We start from the raw sequence: 23,300 nt of genomic DNA, 5'->3' as shown, positions 1-23,300 counted from the left end.
TGCAGTCCCATCAGTGCTGGCTACCGATGCCTCTCAGTGCCGCCTAATCAGCGCCCATCAGTGAAGGAGAAAAATGACCTCTTTGCAAAATTTTATGACAAACTATGAAAATTTAAAAAAAAAAATAAAAAAAAATAATTCCCTTCAAAATTTCTGGTCTTTGTTTGTTTAGCAAAAAAAAAAAAAAAAAAAAAAACGTTGTTATTAAATACCACCAAAAATAAAGCTCCATTTGTGTGAAATGATAAAAATTTCATATGTTGCATTACCTCGTAACTGTCATTCAAAGTGTGGCAGCGCTGAAAGCTGAAAATTGGCCTGGGCAGGAAGGGGGTAAAAATGTAGGAAAGTTAAGAAATACTTACTCAATTGTTTTCCCTCGAATTTCAGTCATGATATTGCTTTCTCCACCAAGATATTCATAGCAAAGGCTTAGGAAGTTGTATATAACAAAAGCTACAAAAAAACAAAACAAAAAAAAAAGCTTGTGTTAATTTACCAAATAAAGAAGGTATATTTTCCAATATATAAATATATGCATATAGCCACTACGCAGCACTGCAGATGACAGTGGTCCACCAATTTATAGCTCTGAGATTACAAAGACGACAAGATCACATGTCTAACTTTCTAAAATAACAAGAAACCTCAGCCAAGTTACAGGGCATCTGGAAAGTATTCACAGCGCTTCACTTTTTCCACATTTTCTTATGTTACAGCCTTATTCCAAAATGGATTAAATTCATTATTGTCCTCAAAACTCTGCAAACAATACCCCATAACAGCGTGAAAGAAGTTTGTTTTGAAATCTTTGCAAATTTATAAAATCACATGTACATAAGTATTCACAGCCTTTGCTGTGACACTCAAAAAATTGAGCTCAGGTGCATGCCGTTTCCACTGATCATAGTTGAAATGTTTCTACAACTTCATTCGAGTCCACTTGTGGTAAATTCAGTTGATTGGACGTGATTTGGAAAGGCACACACCTGTCTATATAAAAGTTCCCACAGTTAATAGTGCATGTCAGAGCACAAACCAACCAGGGAAGTCCAAGGAATTGCCTATAGCCCTTAGACAGTATTGTATCGAGACACAGATATGCGGAAGGGTACAGAAAAAATTCTGCAGCATTGGGTCTAGGTTCAGACAGCGTTTTCAGAGACACCTGTGCTGGTTGCTGCACAAATGTCTATGGAACCCCCCCCCCCCTCCCGAAGTCGCCAAAAGTAGCACAGAAACTACTTTTGGGAATCAGTGTGTCACCGCAAATGCAGCGTCGCACTGATTCGGACAGTGCCATTGTCATGTGATTTGACATGCCAAATCGCTCTAATGTAAACCTAGGCTTAAGGTCCCAATGAGCACAGTGGCGTCCATCATCCATAAATGGAAGCAGTTTGGAACCACCAGGACTCTTCCTAAAGCGGGCCACCCAGCCAAACTGAGTGATTGGGGAGAAGGGTCTTAGTCAGGGAGGTGACCAAGAACCCGATGGTTACTCTGACAGAGCTCCAGCGTTTCTCTGTGGAGAGAGGAGAACCTTCCAGAAGAACAACCATCTCTGCAGCACTCCACCAATCAGGCCTGTATGATAGAGTGGACAGTCAGTAAAAAGGCACATGACAACCTGCCTGGAGTTTGCCAAAAGGCACCTGGAGGACTCTCAGACCATGAGAAACTAAATTCAATAGTCTGATGAAACAAAGATTTAACTCTTTGGCCTGAATGGCAAGCGTCATGACTGGAGGAAACCAGGCACCACTCATCACCTGGCCAATACCATTCCTACAGTGAACCATGGTTGTGGCAGCATCATGTTGTGGGGAGGTTTGTCAGTGGCAGGAACTGGGAGACTAGTCAGGATCAAGGGAAAGATGAATGCAACAATGTACAGAGACATCCTTGATAAGAACCTGCTCCAGAGTGCTCTGGACCTCAGACTGGGGAAAAGGTTCATCGACCCCAAGCACGCAGCCAAGATAACAAAGGAGTGGCTACAGGACAACTCTGAATGTCCTTGAGTGACCCAACCAGAGCCCAGACTTGAACCCGATTAAACATCTCTGGAGACGGTTTTAAGACCTCTGCAATTGGGTGGAGGTGGGAGGAGCTATAACATGGCGCCATAGGACTGAGGGCGGCAGTAAGCTCCATTCTCTCCCCCAGGTGAAATAGAGAGCAGATCTCTCCCTAAGTTTATGTCTCGATATTGGGCTTACCGTGGGATTTCTTCCCCTATGGAGCTGTAATCGAACTTGGTGTCCCCTCGGAATGTGTAGCGGTTACTAAGCGTATCTGTATACAGGTGTGACTTGGGCTGAGCAGATGTGTCCTGATAGCTGGGTCCGGAGGCAGAGGTAGCGGATTGCTGGACAACTGCTTTGTGTGCCTCGTGACTGGTCCCCAGCGGCGTGTGGGAGGCGCCGAAGGTTGCAGGAGTGAGAGCGTCGAAGGAAGCCAAAAGCCGCCGAAGGACACAGAGAACAGCCGAGGACTGCCGGAAGCCATCGAGAACAGCCGAATGATGCCGAGAGTGGCGAGGGCTGCTGAGAAGCCGTCAAGAGCCTCTAAGGACTGTTGTGGGCTGCCGAAAACCACCGGAGGAAGCCGAGGGCTGCCGAAAAATGATCAGAGGCAGCCGAGAGCTGCTGGGCTTCTTTGGGAGTGGCTGGGAGCCACTGCGAGCCACTGCGGGCTATTGGGACTGGGACTGCCCGACGGATGATGCCTGGAAGGTGTATATTGCTCTCCCTGAAGTAAAGGGGTTCGGCAGCAGCTTTTCTTTTCCCTTTTTTTTCGGCAGGAACAGGAGTGGAAGAGTTGCAATTTACTTCCAAGTGGCTCACTGTGTAAAGAAATTAAGGAGACAGGCGTGAAAGACTGCCATATTGGAGGGGTAAGATGAATAATAAACTTATGCCCTTTCATGCTTTCTCACAAATGCCTTAATAAGCAGTGGTAAAACTATATTGTAAGGACAATTGGGAATTTGCCTTTCCAAGAAAATATATATACACCTTATTGTTATACAAAAAAAATAATAAAGATACACGGGCTTACACGGCCCTCGGCTGCCAGGTGGAAGTAAGTGCGGTATATAAGGTGGAGGAGACTATCGGTAACCGCTAGTATCTGGTTTTCAAGGTGAATTTTCCCGGTTAAAAGTTTTTGTGCTTTGCATTTTTTCCCCTACCCCCTACTTGGATATAATATAGAGAAAAGGCAGGGAAAAAGAAATTATATATTTATATTTATATTTATATAATTATATATTTCCAGTGAAGAAAATTTACAACTGGAAGGACTGTTATATTGGCTTATTATTTTTGTCTTTAATATATATATATATATATATATATATATATATATATATATATATAAGAAGGCCAGTATGGTGGCCTGAGTTTATGGGAGGAGCCCGGAGGGTATTTAAGCAGCCCACTCACACATGCTCTTTGTCGGTTCAGTGTGCAGTACTACACGTCACTGGGCCGACTCTTCCCAGCTCACCTCATGTCCGTGAGTCTGCGCATTCAATCGCATTCGACATCGCAAGCGCTTTGCGGCTTCTCCCTTCATGGTCTTCGCCGGCGGTTCCCGCTTACTATCGCAGGTAGGATTCAAACCTTTTCGTATCTTGTGCAATCTTTCAATTCGTTATGCTTCCTATCCTGCATTCCTTTTGGGAAAAAATCTGCCTGAGTTACTTTTGCTTATGTTCCAACATCATTCGGCTCAGGCATAATACATTTGCAACTTCCTTCTGCCAAACATATGATTCATTTGTAAATCCATTTGGAGATTGACATGTGTTTGTATGGGTTCTCTGGCAGATTGAGGTGGTAATTGGACTCACATGGTGCCTTCTCTGCACTTGATTAGCCTGGGGGGATGGGTGGTTGGTAGGTGTTCGGTTTCAAAGCAAGGGGTAGCATACACTCTACAACCAATTCGTATCAGATTCGTTCAATACTCCTTACTATCAATTCGTACCGGATTCATTTCATGCATTTTACAACCATTTTGTATCAGATACATTGCATACTTTCTACCGTTGCCATTCATTGTTTCCCCCATGTCGTGTGTTTTAGTTCCCGAACTTACGAATTGCTTGTACACGGCTCTTCTCTCTCATTTATTTACCAAAGTTATTGCCTGTGCGTCATGCATGGCGCCACACCACACTCTTGGGATGTGTTGCACATCCACTCCAGTCCAAAGCAAACCCAGTCGCACTTTACTGTCCCAGGTAGGATTCGTTAGCTTGTTTGTCATGTCAAATTCGTGGCCACTCATGGTGTCACCTGTACCATATGTTTGGTTCCCGCAGTGGAGCTTACAAAGCATTGATACGCACTTCTCGTGTTCTATTTTCTACACCAAACCTCGTTGTTTTGCCCCATGCACGGCATCACGATACACGTTCCCGACATGTTTCACTCCAGCCACAGTCCGCCGCAAACTCACTCGCATGGCCCACTGTCGCAAGTAAGATTTGTTATTACATTCTTTATGTTCTATCAATTTGCTACCATTCGTTGTCTCCCATATCGTTCATTAGTGGCCCCTATGGAACCTACGATTCAAACAGGCGTTGTCCTTCTACCTTATACTGCTTGCTTAAGGTACAAACAAACCAGGTGTTTTTATCCTTTCTCAGTAACCCAATTCTTATTGATTGAGACCTTGCAACCATGCAAATCATCTCAGCAGTCTGATACCCTTGCTGAGACCCTTGCAACACATGACCATTACAAAATGCGAAAAAAAAAAAAAAAACGCAAAAAAGAAAAAAATATATAAAACGAAAAAAAAAAAAAACGAAAAAAAAAAAAATATTGCCACCACGTAATCTCAGCCCAGCAACCTGACACCTGTTGAGACCGTTGCAACGATGCAAAATTCGTCTCCACAGCCTGACACCCTTGTTAAGACCCTTGCAAACGCAATACCGTCTTAGCAGCCCCACACTCATCGAGACTCTTGCAACCACACTAAATCGTCTCAGCAGCCGACACCCTTGTTAAGACCCTTGCAACACATGACCCTTACAAAAAAAAAAAAAAAAAAAAAAAACGCAAAAAAATAAAATAAAAAAAAACGCAAAAAGAAATATAAAAGTGCAGAAAAATAAAAATTGCCACCACACAATCACAGCCCCGCAACCTGACACCTGTTGAGACCGTTGCAATGACGCAAAATTCGTCTTCGCAGCCTGACACCCTTGTTGAGACCCTTGCAAACGCAATACAGTCTCAGCAGCCCCACACTCATGGAGACTCTTGCAAGCACAGAAAATTGTCTCAGCAGCCTGACACCCTTGCAAACGCAATACCGTCTCAGCAGCCCCACACTCATGGAGACTCTTGCAAGCACGCAAAATTTGTCTCCGCAGCCTGATGACACCATTGTTGAGACCCTTGCAAACGCAATACCGTGTCAGCAGCCCCACACTCATGGAGACTCATGCAAGCACACAAAATTGTCTCAGCAGCCTGACACCCTTGTTAAGACCCTTGCAACACATGACCCTTACAAAACGCAAAAAAAAAAAAAAAAAAAAAAAGCAGAAAAAAAAAATGTATTGTCACCACACAATCTCAGCCCAGCAACCTGACACCTGTTGAGATCATTGCAGCCATGCAAAATCGTCTCAGCAGCCTCACACCATTGTTGAGATCCTTGCAAACGCAATACCGTCTCAGCAGCCCTACACTCGTCAAGACTCTTGCAACCACACAATACCATCTCAGTAGCCTCACACCATTGTTGAGACCCATGCAAACGCAATACCGTCTCAGCAGCCCTACACTCATCAAGACCCTTGCAACCACACAATACCGTCTCAGCAGCCTTACACCATAGTTCAGACCCTTGCAAACGCAATACCGTCTCAGCAGCCCCACACTCATCAAGGCCCTTGCAACCACGGAATACCGTCTCAGCAGCCTCACACCATAGTTCAGACCCTTGCAAACACAATACCGTCTCAGCAGCCCCACACTCATCAAGACTCTTGCAACCACGCAATACCGTCTCAGCAGCCTCACACCATTGTTGAGTCCCTTGCAAACACAATACCGTCTCAGCAGCGCCACACTCATCGAGACCCTTGCAACCACGCAATACTGTCTTGAGCAACCTCCCACTCGTCAAAGACCTTTGTGACCATACAGTCTCGCCCCAGCAACCTGGCATTCATTGAGACCCTTGCAGCCAGACAAATCATCTTTGGCCTCATGTACACTGCTGTTGGTAAAAAAAAAAAAAAAATGGGTTCAGACGGATGTTCAGAGGCATTCGAAACGCCAATGCCTGTAACAGCTTGTAAACACTGCCAGATGCGGTAACTCATGTTTACCAGCGTTTCATTCAGTCGTTTTCATAAAAAAAATAAAATAAAAAAAAATAAAGGGGAATATTGTCTCAGCAACTTGACACTCATTTGAGACCCTTGCTAAATGTAATATCATCTCAGCTACCTCACACCCTTCTAGACCTTTGCAACCACACAATCTCATCTCAGCAACCTGACACCCGTTCAGACCTTTGCAGCCATACAAAGTCATCTTAGCAACCTGACACTCATTTGAGACCATTGCGAATGCAATATCGTCTCCGCAACCTGACACCCATTTAGACCCTTGCAGCCATACAAAGTTGTCTCAGCGGCCGACACTCATTTGAGACCATTGCAAAACGCAAGATCGTCTTAGCAACCCCTCACTTGTTGAGACCTGTGCAACCACACCATGCCATCTCAAAACAAACCTCATAATCATCGAGACCTTTGCAACCACACAATATCGTCTCAGCAAACCAGACTGAGACCCTTGCAACCACCAATACCATCAAACCTTCATACTCAAGGCCCCTGCCACCACACAATATCGTCCCAGCAACCTGACACTCACTGACACCCTTGCAACCGCACAATATTGTCTGCAGTAGTATAAAACACGTAGCGGCACGCACCTACGTGCAAACCCGAATACAAACTAAACTTGCAAACACACCTCAGTGACAAACAATCAGCCACACAAACACACAGTGGCACCCAGTTGGCCATTCATCTTCAGTGGCACGCGGGCCACTCATCTTTTCTCAGTTTTTTCCCTGCGGTTAGTTCAGGTTTTCATCCAGCACCAGCGAGTGCACGTTGGCCTGCGAGTGCATGTATATCGTCTTGTTGAGCACCTGTGTATTGTCTTGATTTTCTCACACCAATGCAAGATCCAGTCCAAGTTCTCAAACTAGACCAAGCATCAGTAGCAGACTTAGCTATGTGGGACAACTTCCCCACCTGATAGAACATCATTTCAATCTTCATCCCGGCAGTGTCAGCCGAGCCACCAAAGGCTTTTGCAGCCATTTTTAGGCCGCCACTGGTTCTCCAAAACTTGGCCCCCAGAAATTCTCTTAAATTTTTGCTTCACCCAGTCTTCATCACGCCTCGTGCTGCACCCCATCGTGGCAGCTGCCCAGGTCTGGGTCCACACTTAAACAGGACAGACACTGTTCTTCACCACAGACAATCAGGCCTCAGCCGACATCATCAATTAAGATAGATCTAAGTCACTCCCCATCACTTCCTGCGCAGGCTCGCGCAGCTGTCACTCCGTCACCAGTTAATATCTTATGTAGACCTTTTCCAGGCAAATGCAAAAAGCAGCTGATGCGCTTTCCTATTCCAACCTTGGAATGGATGTTTTTTCCAGCAAGAGCCTGGAGCCGACCCAACAACTATCCCTGTCCCACCATGGACATTGCTGACGATGGACTGAAGTCGCATCTCGCCAACGCAAATCCAACTTATTAACCACTCCTTGGCACGCAACACACTGAAGGCCTATCGCACTGCTTGGAACACTAATCGCAAATTTTTGGCCCCTTGCCCCGGAGCAGCAATAGGCAACGTTGGACACATCCTAGCCTTCATATCGTATTGCCACATGCAGCTGACCATTTCTCAATACTATCTCGCCATATCTAGATGACATCCAGCATTTCCTGTCCCTGCAGGACCCCAGTAAACCGTCAGTATTCTCGAGCCCATGCAGTCAAATCCCTCCTACAGGGCATACAGAAGCACTGTAGTCAGTGGCAAGCGCCTAGCTTTCAAGAGTCCCCTCTTTAGGGACATGTCTAAAATCCTTACTCGTTCCCTGTTTAGGGCTTTGCCCAGTCTAGTCACCCAACAGCCATCTACCAGGCCTTCTACGGTTCCCTACAACCTAGTGAATTTAGTCAGCGGCTCCGGCAGTCACACACTGCTCCGACGCCACCCGACTTGCTTTCGAACCACTACACTCTCACAGTCTGCAAACGCAACAAACAGGCCCCTGGGGTTGACATCAACCTGTTTCAGCCTGACGCCCAGTGACGGTGCTCAACCCACTACTGCTCCATCTACCCAGCCAATCTGAGGGTAGCTCGTTGCTACCCTTTCTAAACCAGCTCCCTGAGTGTCAGCCAGTGTGTCAAGCATGTCAGAATCCTCCTAAGTAACTTGTGCTTCAAACCCCAGTCAGTTCTCTGGACATTCTTTCCGAATTGGAGCAGTCTCAGTTGCCTCCCAACAGGGAGTACCAGACTACGTAATCAAGATACCAGGCTGATGGAAGTCTCCTTGTTTTGCCACATACATCCCAAATCCTCATGAAGGAATGGCACAAGCCTTTACCAAGCTGGCCCAATAAATACAAGAAATCAATATAAACTATTTCCCTATCTGAGTCTTTTGCCCCCTTTTCTTGGCATACTGACCAGACCACCAAGGCACACTTCAGGTCTATTTATGTTGTAAGTCTTGTCGCGTGTTTATGTGATCCACATCTCTCTCGGTTAGAGGGTAACGACCATAAATAAGAAGGCCAGTATGGTGGCCTGAGTTTATGGGAGGAGCCCGGAGGGTATTTAAGCAGCCCACTCACACATGCTCTTTGTCGGTTCAGTGTGCAGTACTACACGTCACTGGGCCGACTCTTCCCAGCTCACCTCATATCCGTGAGTCTGCGCATTCAATCGCATTCGACACCCTCCCGCCCTTCCCTTTTTCAGGGCACTTCTCAGCATGTCCTTCTTCAATTAACTACCCATTACTTACCTTGGGTATGCCCCCTTTTCTTGGCATACTGACCAGACCACCAAGGCACACTTCAGGTCTATTTATGTTGTAAGTCTTGTCGCGTGTTTATGTGATCCACATCTCTCTCGGTTAGAGGGTAACGACCATAAATATATATATATATATATATATATATATATATATATATTTATTTATTAGAGGGAATTCAAGGACATACTCTGGTCATCTAGAATATATAGGAATTTGGTTACCTAGACATCTTATTTTAAAGGGAAAATGGTGAAGAAGGCTCCCAAAGTTAACCCGGGGAAGGGTACTGGACGTAATACAATAAAATCTTACCTAGTGACCGAAGGTGTAGATCAAACAGTTGAAAGCCCTTTAAAGAAAAACGGAGGATCTAACTCACCAGTAAAACATAAGGGGTGTCCGGGAGATGATCAGGTTAAGGAGGGAACCCCAGGAAAAAGCAAAAATAAAAGTAAAACTAAAAAGGCTCAATTACCAGAAGTAAATAGAGCAAGGATCAATTGGGAAGGGTATGTATGCTGTCTTAGGGAGTGGGGATGGGAGGGGACGAGATGGGAAAAGCTCCCCTCCCGGCTGGGTCTAGATTTTTTTTTTTTTTATTAATGCCTTTGGGGGCAGAGATAATAGAAGGAGAATAGGGGTAGATGCTTTTTTTTTCTTATTTTTTCTTAAATAAAAGTAAACCAAGATCACCTGGGGGAGGGGGGGGGGGTGGATGGAGCAGATAGGTCTGCCCTTAATCCGGGAGCCGCTCCCAACTTGGAGACCGGGGAGTAGGGGGGATCTATAAAAAAAACTCCCTAAAGAAAGGCCCGCTCGGCAGAACGCCTGGTTGGGCGCAGACCGAGGGAGTTTTAACATTGGTGTACAATGTGATGGGGAGGGGGGTATGTGTGGTCTCAAGGTACTCTTTATAAGACGGTGAAGGTAGGTCTCCATGATTGGGGTACGGTATTAAACCGAGGCCATGATTTCTCTCCCTCTTTTGGGAATGTCAAAAAGTTACACCCAAAGTTCCTTATACAATGGGGTTTAGCTCAAAGGAAAAATAGGAAGCCTCTGAGAATGGGAAGGAAACCTCTTGGATCTGTTAAAGGTATGACATATTGTAATGGCTATAGCCAAAGGCCGAAAATATAGAGGATGGTAGTATTAAAAATAGCCACGTACAATGTACGAGGGCTAAATAGCTAAAATAAGCGCTATCAGATACTACAGGAAATGGAGACAATTAGCTAACAGTGTTTCTACAAGAGACCCATTTAAAAAAAAACATCTAGGACTAGACTAAACTAAAAAATAATTCCCATATGGTATCATAGCTACTCTCCCAATAAAAGATCTAAGGGAATTGCGATTGGGATTATATATTAGAAACTATGGAAACAGATCCGGAGGGAAGACATCTATTTGTCAGAGGCTCCCTATCCAATGTGAAAAATACATTAGTAAATGTTTACTGCCCAAATCTTCGCCTGGTAGCGTATTTGAAAAAAGTTATGACGAAGCTAGAGGGCTTTAGAGAAGGAAAGGTTATAATGGCAGGGGACTTTAATTTAGTTTATGACCCTACAATAGATACCCAACCTGTTTCACTGAGGTCAGAGGGAAAATATTTAAGAGCAATTAAATATAATTTACATCAAATACACTTGGTGGAGGCAGGGAGAATCCTCCATCCAAGGGATAAGAACTTTACATATTATTCATCTGTCCATAGGTCATATTCTAGACTAGACCATATCCTGCTGGATCACCGGCTTTTAAAGGGACTTGGAGGGATAGAAATAAAAAATAATAAACGCTCTCTGACCATGCCCCAGTGGAAAAGTCTTTGGACATAGGGGGGATACTGGAGGGCCAGAGAGAATGGAGAATGGATAAATCCCTCTTATATGACACCCGATGATCTGGAAAAGGATATTTGCCTCTTCTTTAAGGAAAAAGGTTTATATAAGAGAAAATGTCCCATTAATTTTGTGGGAAACACATAAGGTTTATATGAGAGGCAGGATGATAGCGGAAAAGGCCAAGAGAAAAAAAATTAGACAAGCCCAGAGACATCTTATTGGAGGAAATCCATGCCCTAGAACAGAAACAAAGAATTACAGGAAGAGCAAACTTTGATACTACTAACCAGTAAAAGAGAAACTTCAGGATCTAGTGGAACAGGAGACTAAATGGGTATTTGATAATATGAATACAAATTCTATGCTATGGGGAACAAACCTGGAAAACTCCTAGCAAGGACCATAAAACCAAGAAGCATGCAGAACTTTATTCCAAAAATGAAAGATAGCAATGGAGACATGAAGCACTCTACTAAAGATATAATTAAAACCTTTCAAGAGTACGATCAAAATTGATATAAAGTTAACAAAGAAGAAGGTCCAATGGAAATTCAGAGCAGGAAAATTAGGCAGTACTTAGATAGAGCTAAAACGCCAGAACTGGTAGAAGAAGTAATCAGTAATCTAGAGAAAGAAATAATCGAGAAAATAATTCAAACAATAAAAAATATCAAAATGGGAAAGAGTCCGGGCCCAGATGGATACACCTCTCTTTATTCTAAGAGATATGGGGAAACCCTTATACCGTTCTTCCAGGGATATATGAACTCTATAGGGGGGGGTAAACAAATGCGCGAGGAAGCACTAGGAGCCCATATAACTCCGATAGGGAAGGAAGATAAAGATCCGTTACTATGTGTTAGCTATAGACCTATCTCTTTGATCAACGTTGACAAAGATCTATGCAGAGAGACGAAGACCCTTTATGTCAGGGTTGATCGATAATGATCAGGCAGGGTTTGTCCCAGGGAGGGAAACGAGGGATAATGTCCTAAGGGCGCTATTCCTGGCACAAAAAGCTAAAAAGAGTAAGGAACCAGTGTTTTTTCTGTCATTAGACGCCGAAAAGGCATTTGACAGGCTGGATTGGGAGTTTATGATAGCAACATTGACACGTATAGGATTAGGACCAAATATGCTTAGGTGGATAGGTGCATTGTATTCTTAACCTTCGTCCCAGGTGCGTGTGAACGGTACTCTATCGGAAAGTTTCCCACTTTTTAATGGGACCAGTCAGGGCTGCCCCGTTTCGCCCCTTCTGTTTGTTTTATCCTTCGAGCCATTACTATCAACAATACGAAATATCAGGACATAGAGGGGATGAAGGTGGGGGGGAGGGAACACAAGATCTCTGCGTTTGCGGATGACATGATGCTTTAGGTTTCTAATCCTAGACAGACATTACCAAAAGATTATAATTGAATATGAAAAATATGGTGAGATCTCAAACCTAAAAAAAAAGAAAAAAAAAAAGAGATATTGAATATATCCATGAGTCTGAAAGAACGCAGGCATCTTGGGGCCCTCTACCCCCTTTAAATTGAAAAAGAGGGGGATGAAATATTTGGAGATATTCTTGTTCAATACGGAAAGATATCTGTATGAAGACAACTATATCCTTTTATTAAATAAGGTAAAATCAGAGCTTAAGGGGTACCTAATAGATAAAATATCTTGGTGGGGTAGAATAAGTACTATCAAGATGATGACACTACTTAAAGTCCAAGTGTTTTCAAACACTTCCGATAAAGGTTCAAGATATATATTTTAAACCTCTGGGGAAGATAATAAGGAGATTTATATTGAAGGGAAAAAAACCTTAAATATCAGCCGAGACCCTGACTAGACCTAGATGTGATGGAGGGTTATATCTACCAGACTTTAAAAGATATTATGAGGCAGCAGTATTAAAGAGGATAACTGACTGGTTTCAGGAGGAGGGACAAATGAAAAAATGGGTAGAAGTAGAGGAAAATCTAAGCAAAAAGGACCTGGGAAAGAATATGGGTCCCAAAGCAATATAGAAGTCTACCTAAGGAGATACCATCAATAACAAAAGAAACCTTTAGAATCTGGGACGCAGTATGTAGAAGGAAAAAATGGCCCTATAATAGTCCGTTGTTGCCAGGTAAGGGGGGAGGAGTGTACCCGAGATGGACAACTTCGGACACATTAGGATTGAAGGATTTAATAAAAGGATAATATCTTGCCCTCTTTACTAGAAGTACGAGGAAAGTACAGAATAATTCCAGGAGATAAATGGAGATAGACAGGTCCAACACTTTGTAGGCACACTCCAGAAACCCCTGCGTGATATGAAAGAATTAAACCCATGGGAATAAACTTATAGAGCAGGGAGGAACAGGGACAGAGACAGAGATATAATTTTGCCCCTGTACAAATCATTAGTAAGACCTCATCTGGAATATGCAGTTCAGTTTTGGGCACCAGTTCTCAAAAAGGATATAGGAGAACTGGAGAAAGTGCAGAGAAGAGCAACCAAACTGATAAGAGGCATGGAGGAGCTCAGCTATGAGGAAAGATTAGAGGAACTAGATTTATTCACTCTTGAGAAGAGGAGAATAAGGGGGGATATGATCAACATGTACAAATATATAAGAGGTCCATACAGTGAACTTGGTGTTGAGTTATTCACTTTACGGTCATCACTGAGGACAAGGGGGCACTCTTTACGTCTAGAGGAAAAGAGATTTCACCTCCAAATACGGAAAGGTTTTTTCACAGTAAGAGCTGTGAAAATGTGGAACAGACTCCCTCCAGAGGTGGTTCTGGCCAGATCAGTAGATTGCTTTAAGAAAGGTCTGGATTCTTTCCTAAATGTACAGAATATAACTGAGTACTAAGATTTGTAGGTAAAGTTGATCCAGGGTAAATCCGATTGCCTCTCGGGGGATCAGGAAGGAATTTTTTCCCCTGCTGTAGCAAATTGGATCATGCTCCGCTGGGGTTTTTTGCCTTCCTCTGGATCAACTGTGGGTATGAAGTTGGGTGTATAGGATTTTACTGTGTTTTTTTATTTTGTTTTTTGTGGTTGAACTGGATGGACTTGTGTCTTTTTTCAACCTGACTAACTATGTAACTATGTAACTATGAAGACAGGGATATCAAATATATATAGAATATTGACACCTAATGGAGAGATAAGTACACAGACAATATTGGAAGGGTGGAACAAGAATTAAATCAAACCATACTGGAAGAAATGGACAAGTATTAGATCTTGTCCATTCTACATCAACAGAAGCGAAAGTAAAAGATGGATTATAAACTCCTTACCAAATGGTACTATGTCCCAACGAAACTCCATAGAATCAATGAGATATCATCTTTATGCTGGAGAGAGTGTGGGATGGAGGGGACACATGCCCATATCTGGTGGCAATGCCCCCTGATACAGGCATACTGGGTAGAGATTCTAAAAATTATCAAGAGAATAAGTGGTTGGGAGGTGAAAAAAGACCCCTGGCATTGCCCGTTTCAGAATATGGGAATGGTAAGGAAAAACATTTTTTACCTGTGAACCCCCTGGTGACCAACCTGCCAACTTCTGCTTCTCAAATAGCTGTAGTTTCTACATTTAAATATTTGGGCAAACAAGTTACATCACACGTGAACACATATGTGGATATGAACATAGCCCCATCATTTAAGCGGTTTAAGCAAGTGGGAAAAAATTGGAGTAAGTTGCCATTAATGATAATAGGTAGAGCTAATTTGATAAAGGCAATATGGTTGCCACAATTACTATAATTATTACATAATTGTCCTTTATGGCTTCCCCAGAAATGGTTTAAACAAATAGATACCTTGTTCAGAGATACAATCATCCCCGGATTCAATTGGAAATCCTGCAGATGCCGAAGGATGAAGGAGGCTTGGCAGTTCCCAATGCCAGATTGTATTATCTGGCATCCCAAATCCAGCAATTGCATAGATGAAATGTTATAGATTGTGAAGATCCCATACAGCCGGGGGGTCCAAACTTTTCTCAAAGAGGGCCAGATTTGATGAAGTGAACATGCGTGAGGGCCGACCATTTTTGCCTGACATTCTTTGAACCATTAAAATTCGGTCCAAGTGTGTTTGTCCGAGCAACTAATACACTGCCAACAAGAATTCTCCTGCCTTTTTGCCGGTGTGTGGTGAAGAGTTGAACTTGGGCGTGTTATTTGTATCTATCTATATAGATATACATCTTTTGTGGCCCCAGTGAATCCCTGAGCGCCGCTCAACACTAAGGATGAGCTTGGGAGTGTTATTTTATGTATACCTTAACGGCGTATAACACGCACCTTCACTTTAAGAGGGAAGTTTCAGGGGGGGAAAAAAACAATTTTAAATAAAGAACTGTGAAGCAAAAAAAAAGGGTCAGTGCCCATCAATGCAGCCTCCCCATTGCCATGAATGCAGCCTCCCCATTGCCATGAATGCAGCCTGATCCATGCCCATTTGCAGCCTCGGAGGGGACAGGGACGAGCGCCAACAGATTACATACAGGAGAATATCCTGTTTTCTCGGCGGCCTCTTTAATACCAAGTCCTGCCTTCTATGATAGACAGAACAGTCGTCCAATGGCAGCCCAGGAGACAGAACTTCCTAGTACAGATGCCGCTGAGTAAGCGCTTGTTATGCCCCCTCCCTGTCCCCTCTTTAGTAGCCCAGGGGCCGCAAAAGATATATACAGTCGGGATCGAAAGTTTGGGCACCCCAGGTAAAAATTTGTATTAATGTGCATAACGAAGCCAAGGAAAGATGGAAAAATCTCCAAAAGGCATCAAAATTACAGATTAGACATTCTTATAATATGTCAAAAAAAGTTAGATTTTATTTCCATCATTTACACTCTCAAAATTACAGAAAACAAAAAAATGGCGTCTGCAAAAGTTTGGGCACCCTGCAGAATTTATAGCATGCACTGCCCCCTTTGCAAAGCCGAGACCTGCCAGTGTCATGGATTGTTCTCAATCATCGTCTAGGAAGACCAGGTGATGTCAATCTTAAAGGTTTTAAATGCCCAGACTCATCTGACCTTGCCCCAACAATCAGAACCATGGGTTCTTCTAAGCAGTTGTCTAGAAAACTGAAAATAGTTGACGCTCACAAAGCTGGAGAAGGCTATAAGAAGATAGCAAAGCATTTTCAGGTGTCAATATCCTCTGTTCGGAATGTAATTAAGAAATGGCAGTAATCAGGAACAGTGGAAGTTAAAGCAAGATCTGGAAGACCAAGAAAAATATCAGACAGAACAGCTCGCAGGATTGTGAGAAAAGCAATTCAAAACCCACGTTTGACTGCACGATCCCTCCAGAAAGATCTGGCAGACACTGGAGTTGTGGTACACTATTCCACTATAAAGAGATACTTGTACAAATATGGTCTTCATGGAAGAGTCATCAGAAGAAAACCTCTTCTACATCCTCACCACAAAAATCTGCGTTTGAACTTTGCAAATGAACATATAGACAAGCCTGATGCATTTTGGAAACAAGTTCTGTGGACCGATGAGGTTAAAATAGAATAAAAAGAGAGAGCGGGACTTTAAATGAAGCATGTGCAGGGATCAGATTACAATGGATAGGGGGAATATAATAAAACTGGAATAAGTTATAAGTTATTAATTTCAAAACTTTCAAATAATGCACCGTCCATGACTATATTGCATTATTAAAGAAATTTGGTAAACATATATACTTGACAGAAAAAACTGGGGTATTTAATACAGAAAAAAAGGGGGGGGTTTATTTGGGGCTATAAATAAGTGCCTTTATAGACAAACTGTAATACAGGTGAAACAATAAACATTTCTAACCAGGTTCATCCTTACCACCCAAACAGCAAGCCAAGTTCAACAGTCTAACTATGTATGTTAAAAGCAGAGGATTAGTTGCACGCATTTGCAAACACATGTTTTAAGCTGCAGAGCCAGTCACCAAGGCTCCCTGCGATTCTGCAGTCCTAACTAAACCTTTGAAGTCACCTGTCCTTCATCTACCCATCAGTTTGTACATGCCTCCATTGAGGAGACTTGGAGACACTTGGTGATGAGGAATGGGAACAAGCGCTGAAGAATTTGAGGTATCCCCATCCTCCTCTCAGTGCTTGACTCAGTAATTTATCATTTATAGAGTACATTATACTCTTTTAAAGTTGCTATCCTGGGGGAAAGCAATAACAAATTGTACAGGTGTAAAACTGATACAGGTATGTGACAGAACCCACTATCACTGTGTGTTTTGGAAGGGACTGTGGGCAGGCCTCCTACCCACAGATTACGGCCCAGAAGAGACTGGAGACAAGCTGGTATTGAGATAATGTAATGCTATGCTACATCCCTTCTCCCCTATCCCCCCCTCTTGTTGTTGTGTCTAATTGTGTTGGTAAATGGCACATAGACAATGGTCTGGACTGGAGACATCTCTCCGCAGGGGATGTGTATTGAGAGGCTGTCTGCTTACCATAATCCCTTTATGTTTATCTGGAGTCTGTTTCAATGTACAAGGGTTCAGTTCCCATTGGTTGTTCCTTGTCCCCTACCCCCTCCCCTATATGACATAGCTAAGGAGAGTGTCCCTAACTGTGTGTAAAAGTGTATGTTTTGCATTTAATAAACAGTTTATGCTCTGCATCTTTAACCCTCAACACCTGTCTCGTGATTGAGTGGTTAAGGGCTGGTTATGGCGAATCTGCAGGCTGCAGGTGCGTTTGAAGGACCGGAGACACAGGTCTGGTGGATGTGCCTACCTGGAATATTCGAGATCCATCACAAGGTACACTTGTACATACAAGTGAATATTTGTGGAAACAAAGAGAACACACCACACCACCGTGCTATCGATCTGCTTACAAGACATCAATATGGGCATAGTAATCAAATAATGCATGACGTCAGTGGCCGTACCCACTCTCCAACTTGATAGGTAGATGGAAGGGATGTCCAAAAAAGCATTAATGGTATAGGAACATCCAAAACTCACAAGGACCCATGGGTCCTTGTGAGCAACAATAGTGAAGCAGGTAGGTAAAAAAAACCACACAGTTTATTGTATTGTACTTACAGGAACAAAACAGGCATCAAAACAAAGGAACTCCGCGGCTCACAGCGTACTTGTATTGGCCGATAAAAGTACGCTGTAGATCGATAGCACGGTGGTGTGTTCTCTTTGTTTACACACTGAAGCTCTGGTGGAGGTCCTTCGTATCAGCTTTATTGTTGACCATATTCACTTATTTGGACTATATTACTTTTATTAGTATCCTCATTTTATTCACTGAAGCGCTGCACTACTGGACTTTATTATTTGTTTTTGCTTTCTCTACAAACGGTGCTAGCTGCTTTTTTCCGATTTACTGTATTTCTAAGTAAGCGCAGATATCCGTTCACCCCGTTTTTTTCACATTTGTACATATGCTGTAGCGATGCCCTAAACTGCATCACTACCGGGAGCGTGTATTTGATACTTTAAATACCTTGTGCACTACACAGGTTCACTCTGATCCAAAAATAGCATTGTACCGAAAGATACTCTCCCAGCTGAAATGCATGTGATGTGGCTGAGAACTATGTACCGTATTTTTCGCCGTATAAGACGCACCTGACCATAAGACGCACCTAGGTTTTAGAGGAGAAAAACAAGAAGAAAAAAAATATTCTGAACCAAGTGGTGTACTAAAAAAAAAAAAAAAAAAAATGTTTTATATTATACTACTACTATAGGTGGGTGGTGGACACACAGCAATACCACCCCACCTATCAAATCAGCTCAGCTACACTATATCTGGTGGTGGTGGTGGTGGTGGACACAGCAACCTCCCCCCCTTCCCAGATCAGCTCAGGGTGGCAGGGCAGACACAAACACAGCTTAAGCCTCTATCACATTAGCTCAGGTGATGAGCAATGGATACCATGCCAGCTCACACCTCCCGCCCCTTATCAACAGCTCACCTCAGGCAGTGGAAGACACTGCCATTATAATCCCCTCTGGCTGGCTGGCTGGCTGGCTCTCAGATGTACCCAGGAAGCAGCTAGGAATTAGTTGTGGTGACATATTCAGAGCACAGCAGCTGCGGGGGAAGGAGCAGGAAGTCAGACAGGACTAGACCACGGCCCTGAAAGGGAGGGGGGGGTTCGGCTGAAAAAAAACAAACAAACAGCAAAGGCTCTCACTGCCTTCAGGATGGTGTCACCTCTGGCGGGTGACACCCGATCTAGGTGCGGAGCGCACCCCCATTGCACTGCTACTGACATCCCCCATGTTTTGACACCCGGGTGCAAAACGTCTCCCCCCACTCCCTCTTGGTATGCCCCTGCTAGGAATGCATCACATGTCCTGTCTTCTCTCCTATGAGAGAGGGATTCTGACACGGCGGCAACGGAGGGGGGTGCAGTGACTGTCAGCATTCACAATATAAGACGCAGGGACATTTCACTCCGTTTTTTGGAGTAGAAAAACTGCGTCTTATACGGCGAAAAATACGGTATATGGCTTGTAAACTTATATTACAAAAATGAAGATCAAACTCCCCGCCAACGATAGATTATTGGATTAAAATGATTACTCGTAATCTAAAAGACACGAGGAATGGACATATAAACAGAAATCCTAAAACAAATTATAAAAATCGGGCACTGGTGGCTAGTCTAAGGCCCCTTTCAAATTGGAGCGGGAGCCGCGGTGGCGGTATAGCGCTGCTAAAAATAGCGGCGCGATACCGCCGGGATTGCTGTGGGAATCGGCCGCTAGCAGTGCGGTATTAAAGTGGAGGTTCCACCTGAAAAAAAAAATTTCACCAAAAATCTAAAAAAAATAATATATTTTTTTACTTACCCTAAATAGCTGTTGCTATGCTCAGAGAAGACCTCCTTCTCTGAGCAGGAGGTCTTCCATACCCGAGCACCAAGATCCCTTAAAAGACCCAGTACTGGTGCTAGGACCTTTGTGAACACCCAGGGAGCTGTAGCAAGCCCGAAGCGTAGGGCCACAAACTGAAAATTACATTCCTCTACTGCAAGTCGCAGGAACCTCTGATGAGGCTGAAAGATAGGTACGTGCAAATACGCATCCTTTATATCGATGGACGCTAAAGTCTTCCATCTGGAACAAAGCTACAACTGAGCCAACAAAATCCACCCAAAAGGACTGGATTAGTAGATACTGGTTCAGGGATCTTAGGTCCAAAAATGGTCTGTGACCCAGTTTGGCTTTTAACCGTAAAACAGGTTCGCTCCTTCGGATACAGGAGCCTGTACAATTACTCCTTGATGCACTAAATAATGTAGTGCCTGAAGCAAAAAAATCTTGAGGATCCAGGGGAATGCTGGATTTTAAAAAAAACCCACAACGCGGGATATAATTGAGGTGACCCACTCAGCCTGAATTATTGTTCTCCAAATAGAGTGGGGGCGTCTCCTCAAAAGGAGGGCTTGGTGCTCGATTTAGAATTCTGGAACCAGGGCTTTTTCTGGCCCTGGCATTGCAGCTTGCCCCTGGCCCTAGCACCCTGTTGGTGGCAGAATCACCCTGATGCTGAGAAATTTGAGGAAGCAGTCTGAGGTTTTAAACAAACTCTTCCCTCCAGAAATCTTTTGAATATATTTGTTCAAATGATCACCAAAATAAATGTTCCCCATGAAAAGGGAAACCTGCCAATAACTTTTCACAAGGAAGCTTGGCTGACCAGTTCTTAAGCCATAAAAGTTTGTGCATGTACAGACAAGAGGGCCAAACGAGAAACCTGCTGTACTGAATCATTTTTAAAAGGGGTTGTAAAGGATTTTTTTCCCCCTAAATAGCTTCCTTTACCTTAGTGCAGTCCTCCTTCACTTACCTCATCCTTCGATTTTGCTTTTAAATGTCCTTATTTCTTCTGAGAAAAACTCACTTCCTGTTCTTCTGTCTAACTATACACCGTAATGCGAGGCTTTCTCCCTGGTGTGAAGAAAGCCTCTTGAGGGGCGAGCAGGCAAGTCAGGACACTCTCTACTTTGCAGATCGAGAAAGGAGCTGTGTGTTAGTGGGCGTCCTGACACTCCCCTGCTCGCCACCCTCCCCCTCAATAGGCTTTCTCCACACCAGGAAGAAAGCCTTGCATTACGGTGTGTAGTTACAGACAGAAGAACAGGAAGTGAGGATTTCTCAGAAGAAATAAGGACATTTAAAAGCAAAATCGAAGGATGAGGTAAGTGAAGGAGGACTGCACTAAGGTAAAGGAAGCTATTTAGGAAAAAAAATGTTTTCCTGTACAACTCCTTTAAGGCGTCAACAGCAAAAAGGGATTTTTATTAACAGCTTACCTGTAAAATCCTTTTCTTGTAGTACATCACGGGACACAGAGCAGCATAGCCATTACATATGGGTTATATAGTGTACCTTCAGGTGATGGACACTGGCACTCTCCGACAGGAAGTTCCCTCCCTATATAACCCCCACCCATAGTGGGAGTACCTCAGTTTTGTAGCAAGCAATATGCATCCCAAAATTCCCCATAAGAGGGGTGGGAGCTCTGTGTCCCGTGATGTACTACAAGAAAAGGATTTTACAGGTAAGCTGTTAATAAAAATCCCTTTTTCTTTATCGTACATCACGGGACACAGAGCAGCATAGCCATTACATATGGGATGTCCCCAAGCAATGCTCCATGAGGGGAGGGAGACAACCAGAAAAAACCAAACAAGAGGTGCCACCGGACAAGAGGAGATTAAACTGCGGCCCGCAGTACCGCCTGCCCAAAGGCTGAATCAGCGTTCCTCCTAACGTCCATTTGATAAAATTTTGCAAATGTGTGGACAGATGACCAGGTTGCTGCCCTGCAGACCTGAGCCATAGGGACCTGGTGATACGCTGCCCAAGAGGCACTTATAGCTCTAGTGGAATGAGCCTTAACCGATAAGGGTGGACTCTTCCCCTTCAGGCCATAGGCCTGAATAATCGTCTGCCTAATCCACTTAGCAATAGTGGCCTTAGACGCTGCCTGGCCCTTCTTGGGACCTTCCGGCAGAATGAATAAGACGTCCGTCTTACGAATCTGGGCTGTAGCTTCCAAGTAAATCTTTACAGCTCTAACTACATCCAAGGAATGTAGTAACCTCTCTTCCTTAGAAGAAGGCTTTGGAAAAAATGATGGAAGAATCACATCTTGATTAAGGTGAAAATTTGATACCACCTTAGGCAGGAAGGACGGAAGCGGCCGCAAAACGACCCTGTCCTTATGCAATAATAAATAAGGTGCCTTACATGACAAGGCTGCCAACTCCGACACCCTTCTGGCGGATGCCATGGCCACCAGAAACACTAGTTTCCTAGTCAAAAGGACCAAAGGGATCACGGACAAGGGCTCAAAGGGCTGGCTTTGCAAGGCCGATAGAACCAAATTTAGATCCCAAGGATACAGGGGAGCTTTAATCGGGGGATTCACCCGAATAACACCTTGTAAAAAGGATTTCATTAAGGAATGGGCAGCCAACGATCTCTGGAAGAAGACCGACAAGGCAGACACCTGCCCCTTGATTGTGCCGACCGCCAAACCTTTTTCCACTCCCAACTGTAAAAACTCCAGGATTCTCCCAATAGTATATTTGCGGGGATCCCATTTCCTGGTTTCACACCAGGTAATATAGGCCTTCCACACCCTATAGTATATTAACCTGGAAACTGGTTTTCTTGCGTTTATAAGGGTAGAAACGACCTGCCCTGAAAGGCCTCTGTTTCTGAGAATCAGGGACTCAGCCGCCAGGCCGTTAAATTTAGGGCCTGTAAGGCAGGGTGGTAGAATGGCCCTTGTGAGAGGAGGTCCGGACGTAGAGGGAGGACCCAAGGCTCCTCTACGGTCATCCTTTTTATCAAGGAGTACCAAGGTCTTCGGGGCCACGCTGGGGCCACTAGAATCGCTGGCTTGCGTTCCCTTTGAATTCTGTGAAGAAGACGGGGTAGCATCCGTATTGGAGGGAAGGCATAGATTAGCGCAAACTGATGCCAAGGACACACCAAGGCATCTGTCCCGCAGGCCAATGGATCCCTCGTTCGAGAGACAAAGTTTGCTACTTTGGCATTGAATCTGGACGCCATAATGTCCACCTCCGGAGTACCCCACTTCCGGCAAATGACCTGGAACACTTCGGGATGGAGGGACCACTCCCCTGGGGACATCTGTTGGCGGCTGAGGAAGTCCGCTTGCCAATTGTCCACTCCGGGGATAAAGATAGCCGAGATGCAGGGGACATGGGCTTCTGCCCATGAAAAGATCCGATCTACCTCCCTTTGGGCTGCCTGACTCCTGGTGCCACCCTGGTGGTTTATATAAGCTACGGCAGT

At 44.1% G+C, this 23,300-nt stretch overlaps 1 protein-coding gene across 4 annotated transcripts in view; it reads right to left on the bottom strand.

The window, feature by feature from the left end:
* Positions 1-23,300, bottom strand: part of TMEM184B (transmembrane protein 184B) — a 164,099-nt gene that overhangs the window by 49,012 nt on the left and 91,787 nt on the right. For all 4 annotated transcript variants that reach the window (XM_040359528.1, XM_040359531.1, XM_040359530.1 and 1 more), the window contains one exon: positions 366-456. In XM_040359528.1, coding sequence (XP_040215462.1) covers positions 366-456 — 91 coding nt within the window. The remainder of the gene's footprint in view (positions 1-365; positions 457-23,300) is intronic.

This window comes from Rana temporaria, chromosome 7, assembly GCF_905171775.1.
Source record: "Rana temporaria chromosome 7, aRanTem1.1, whole genome shotgun sequence".
Lineage (NCBI taxonomy): Eukaryota > Metazoa > Chordata > Amphibia > Anura > Ranidae > Rana > Rana temporaria.
Note: the sequence above shows the minus strand (reverse complement) of the source record. Positions and strands in the feature narration are given on the sequence as shown.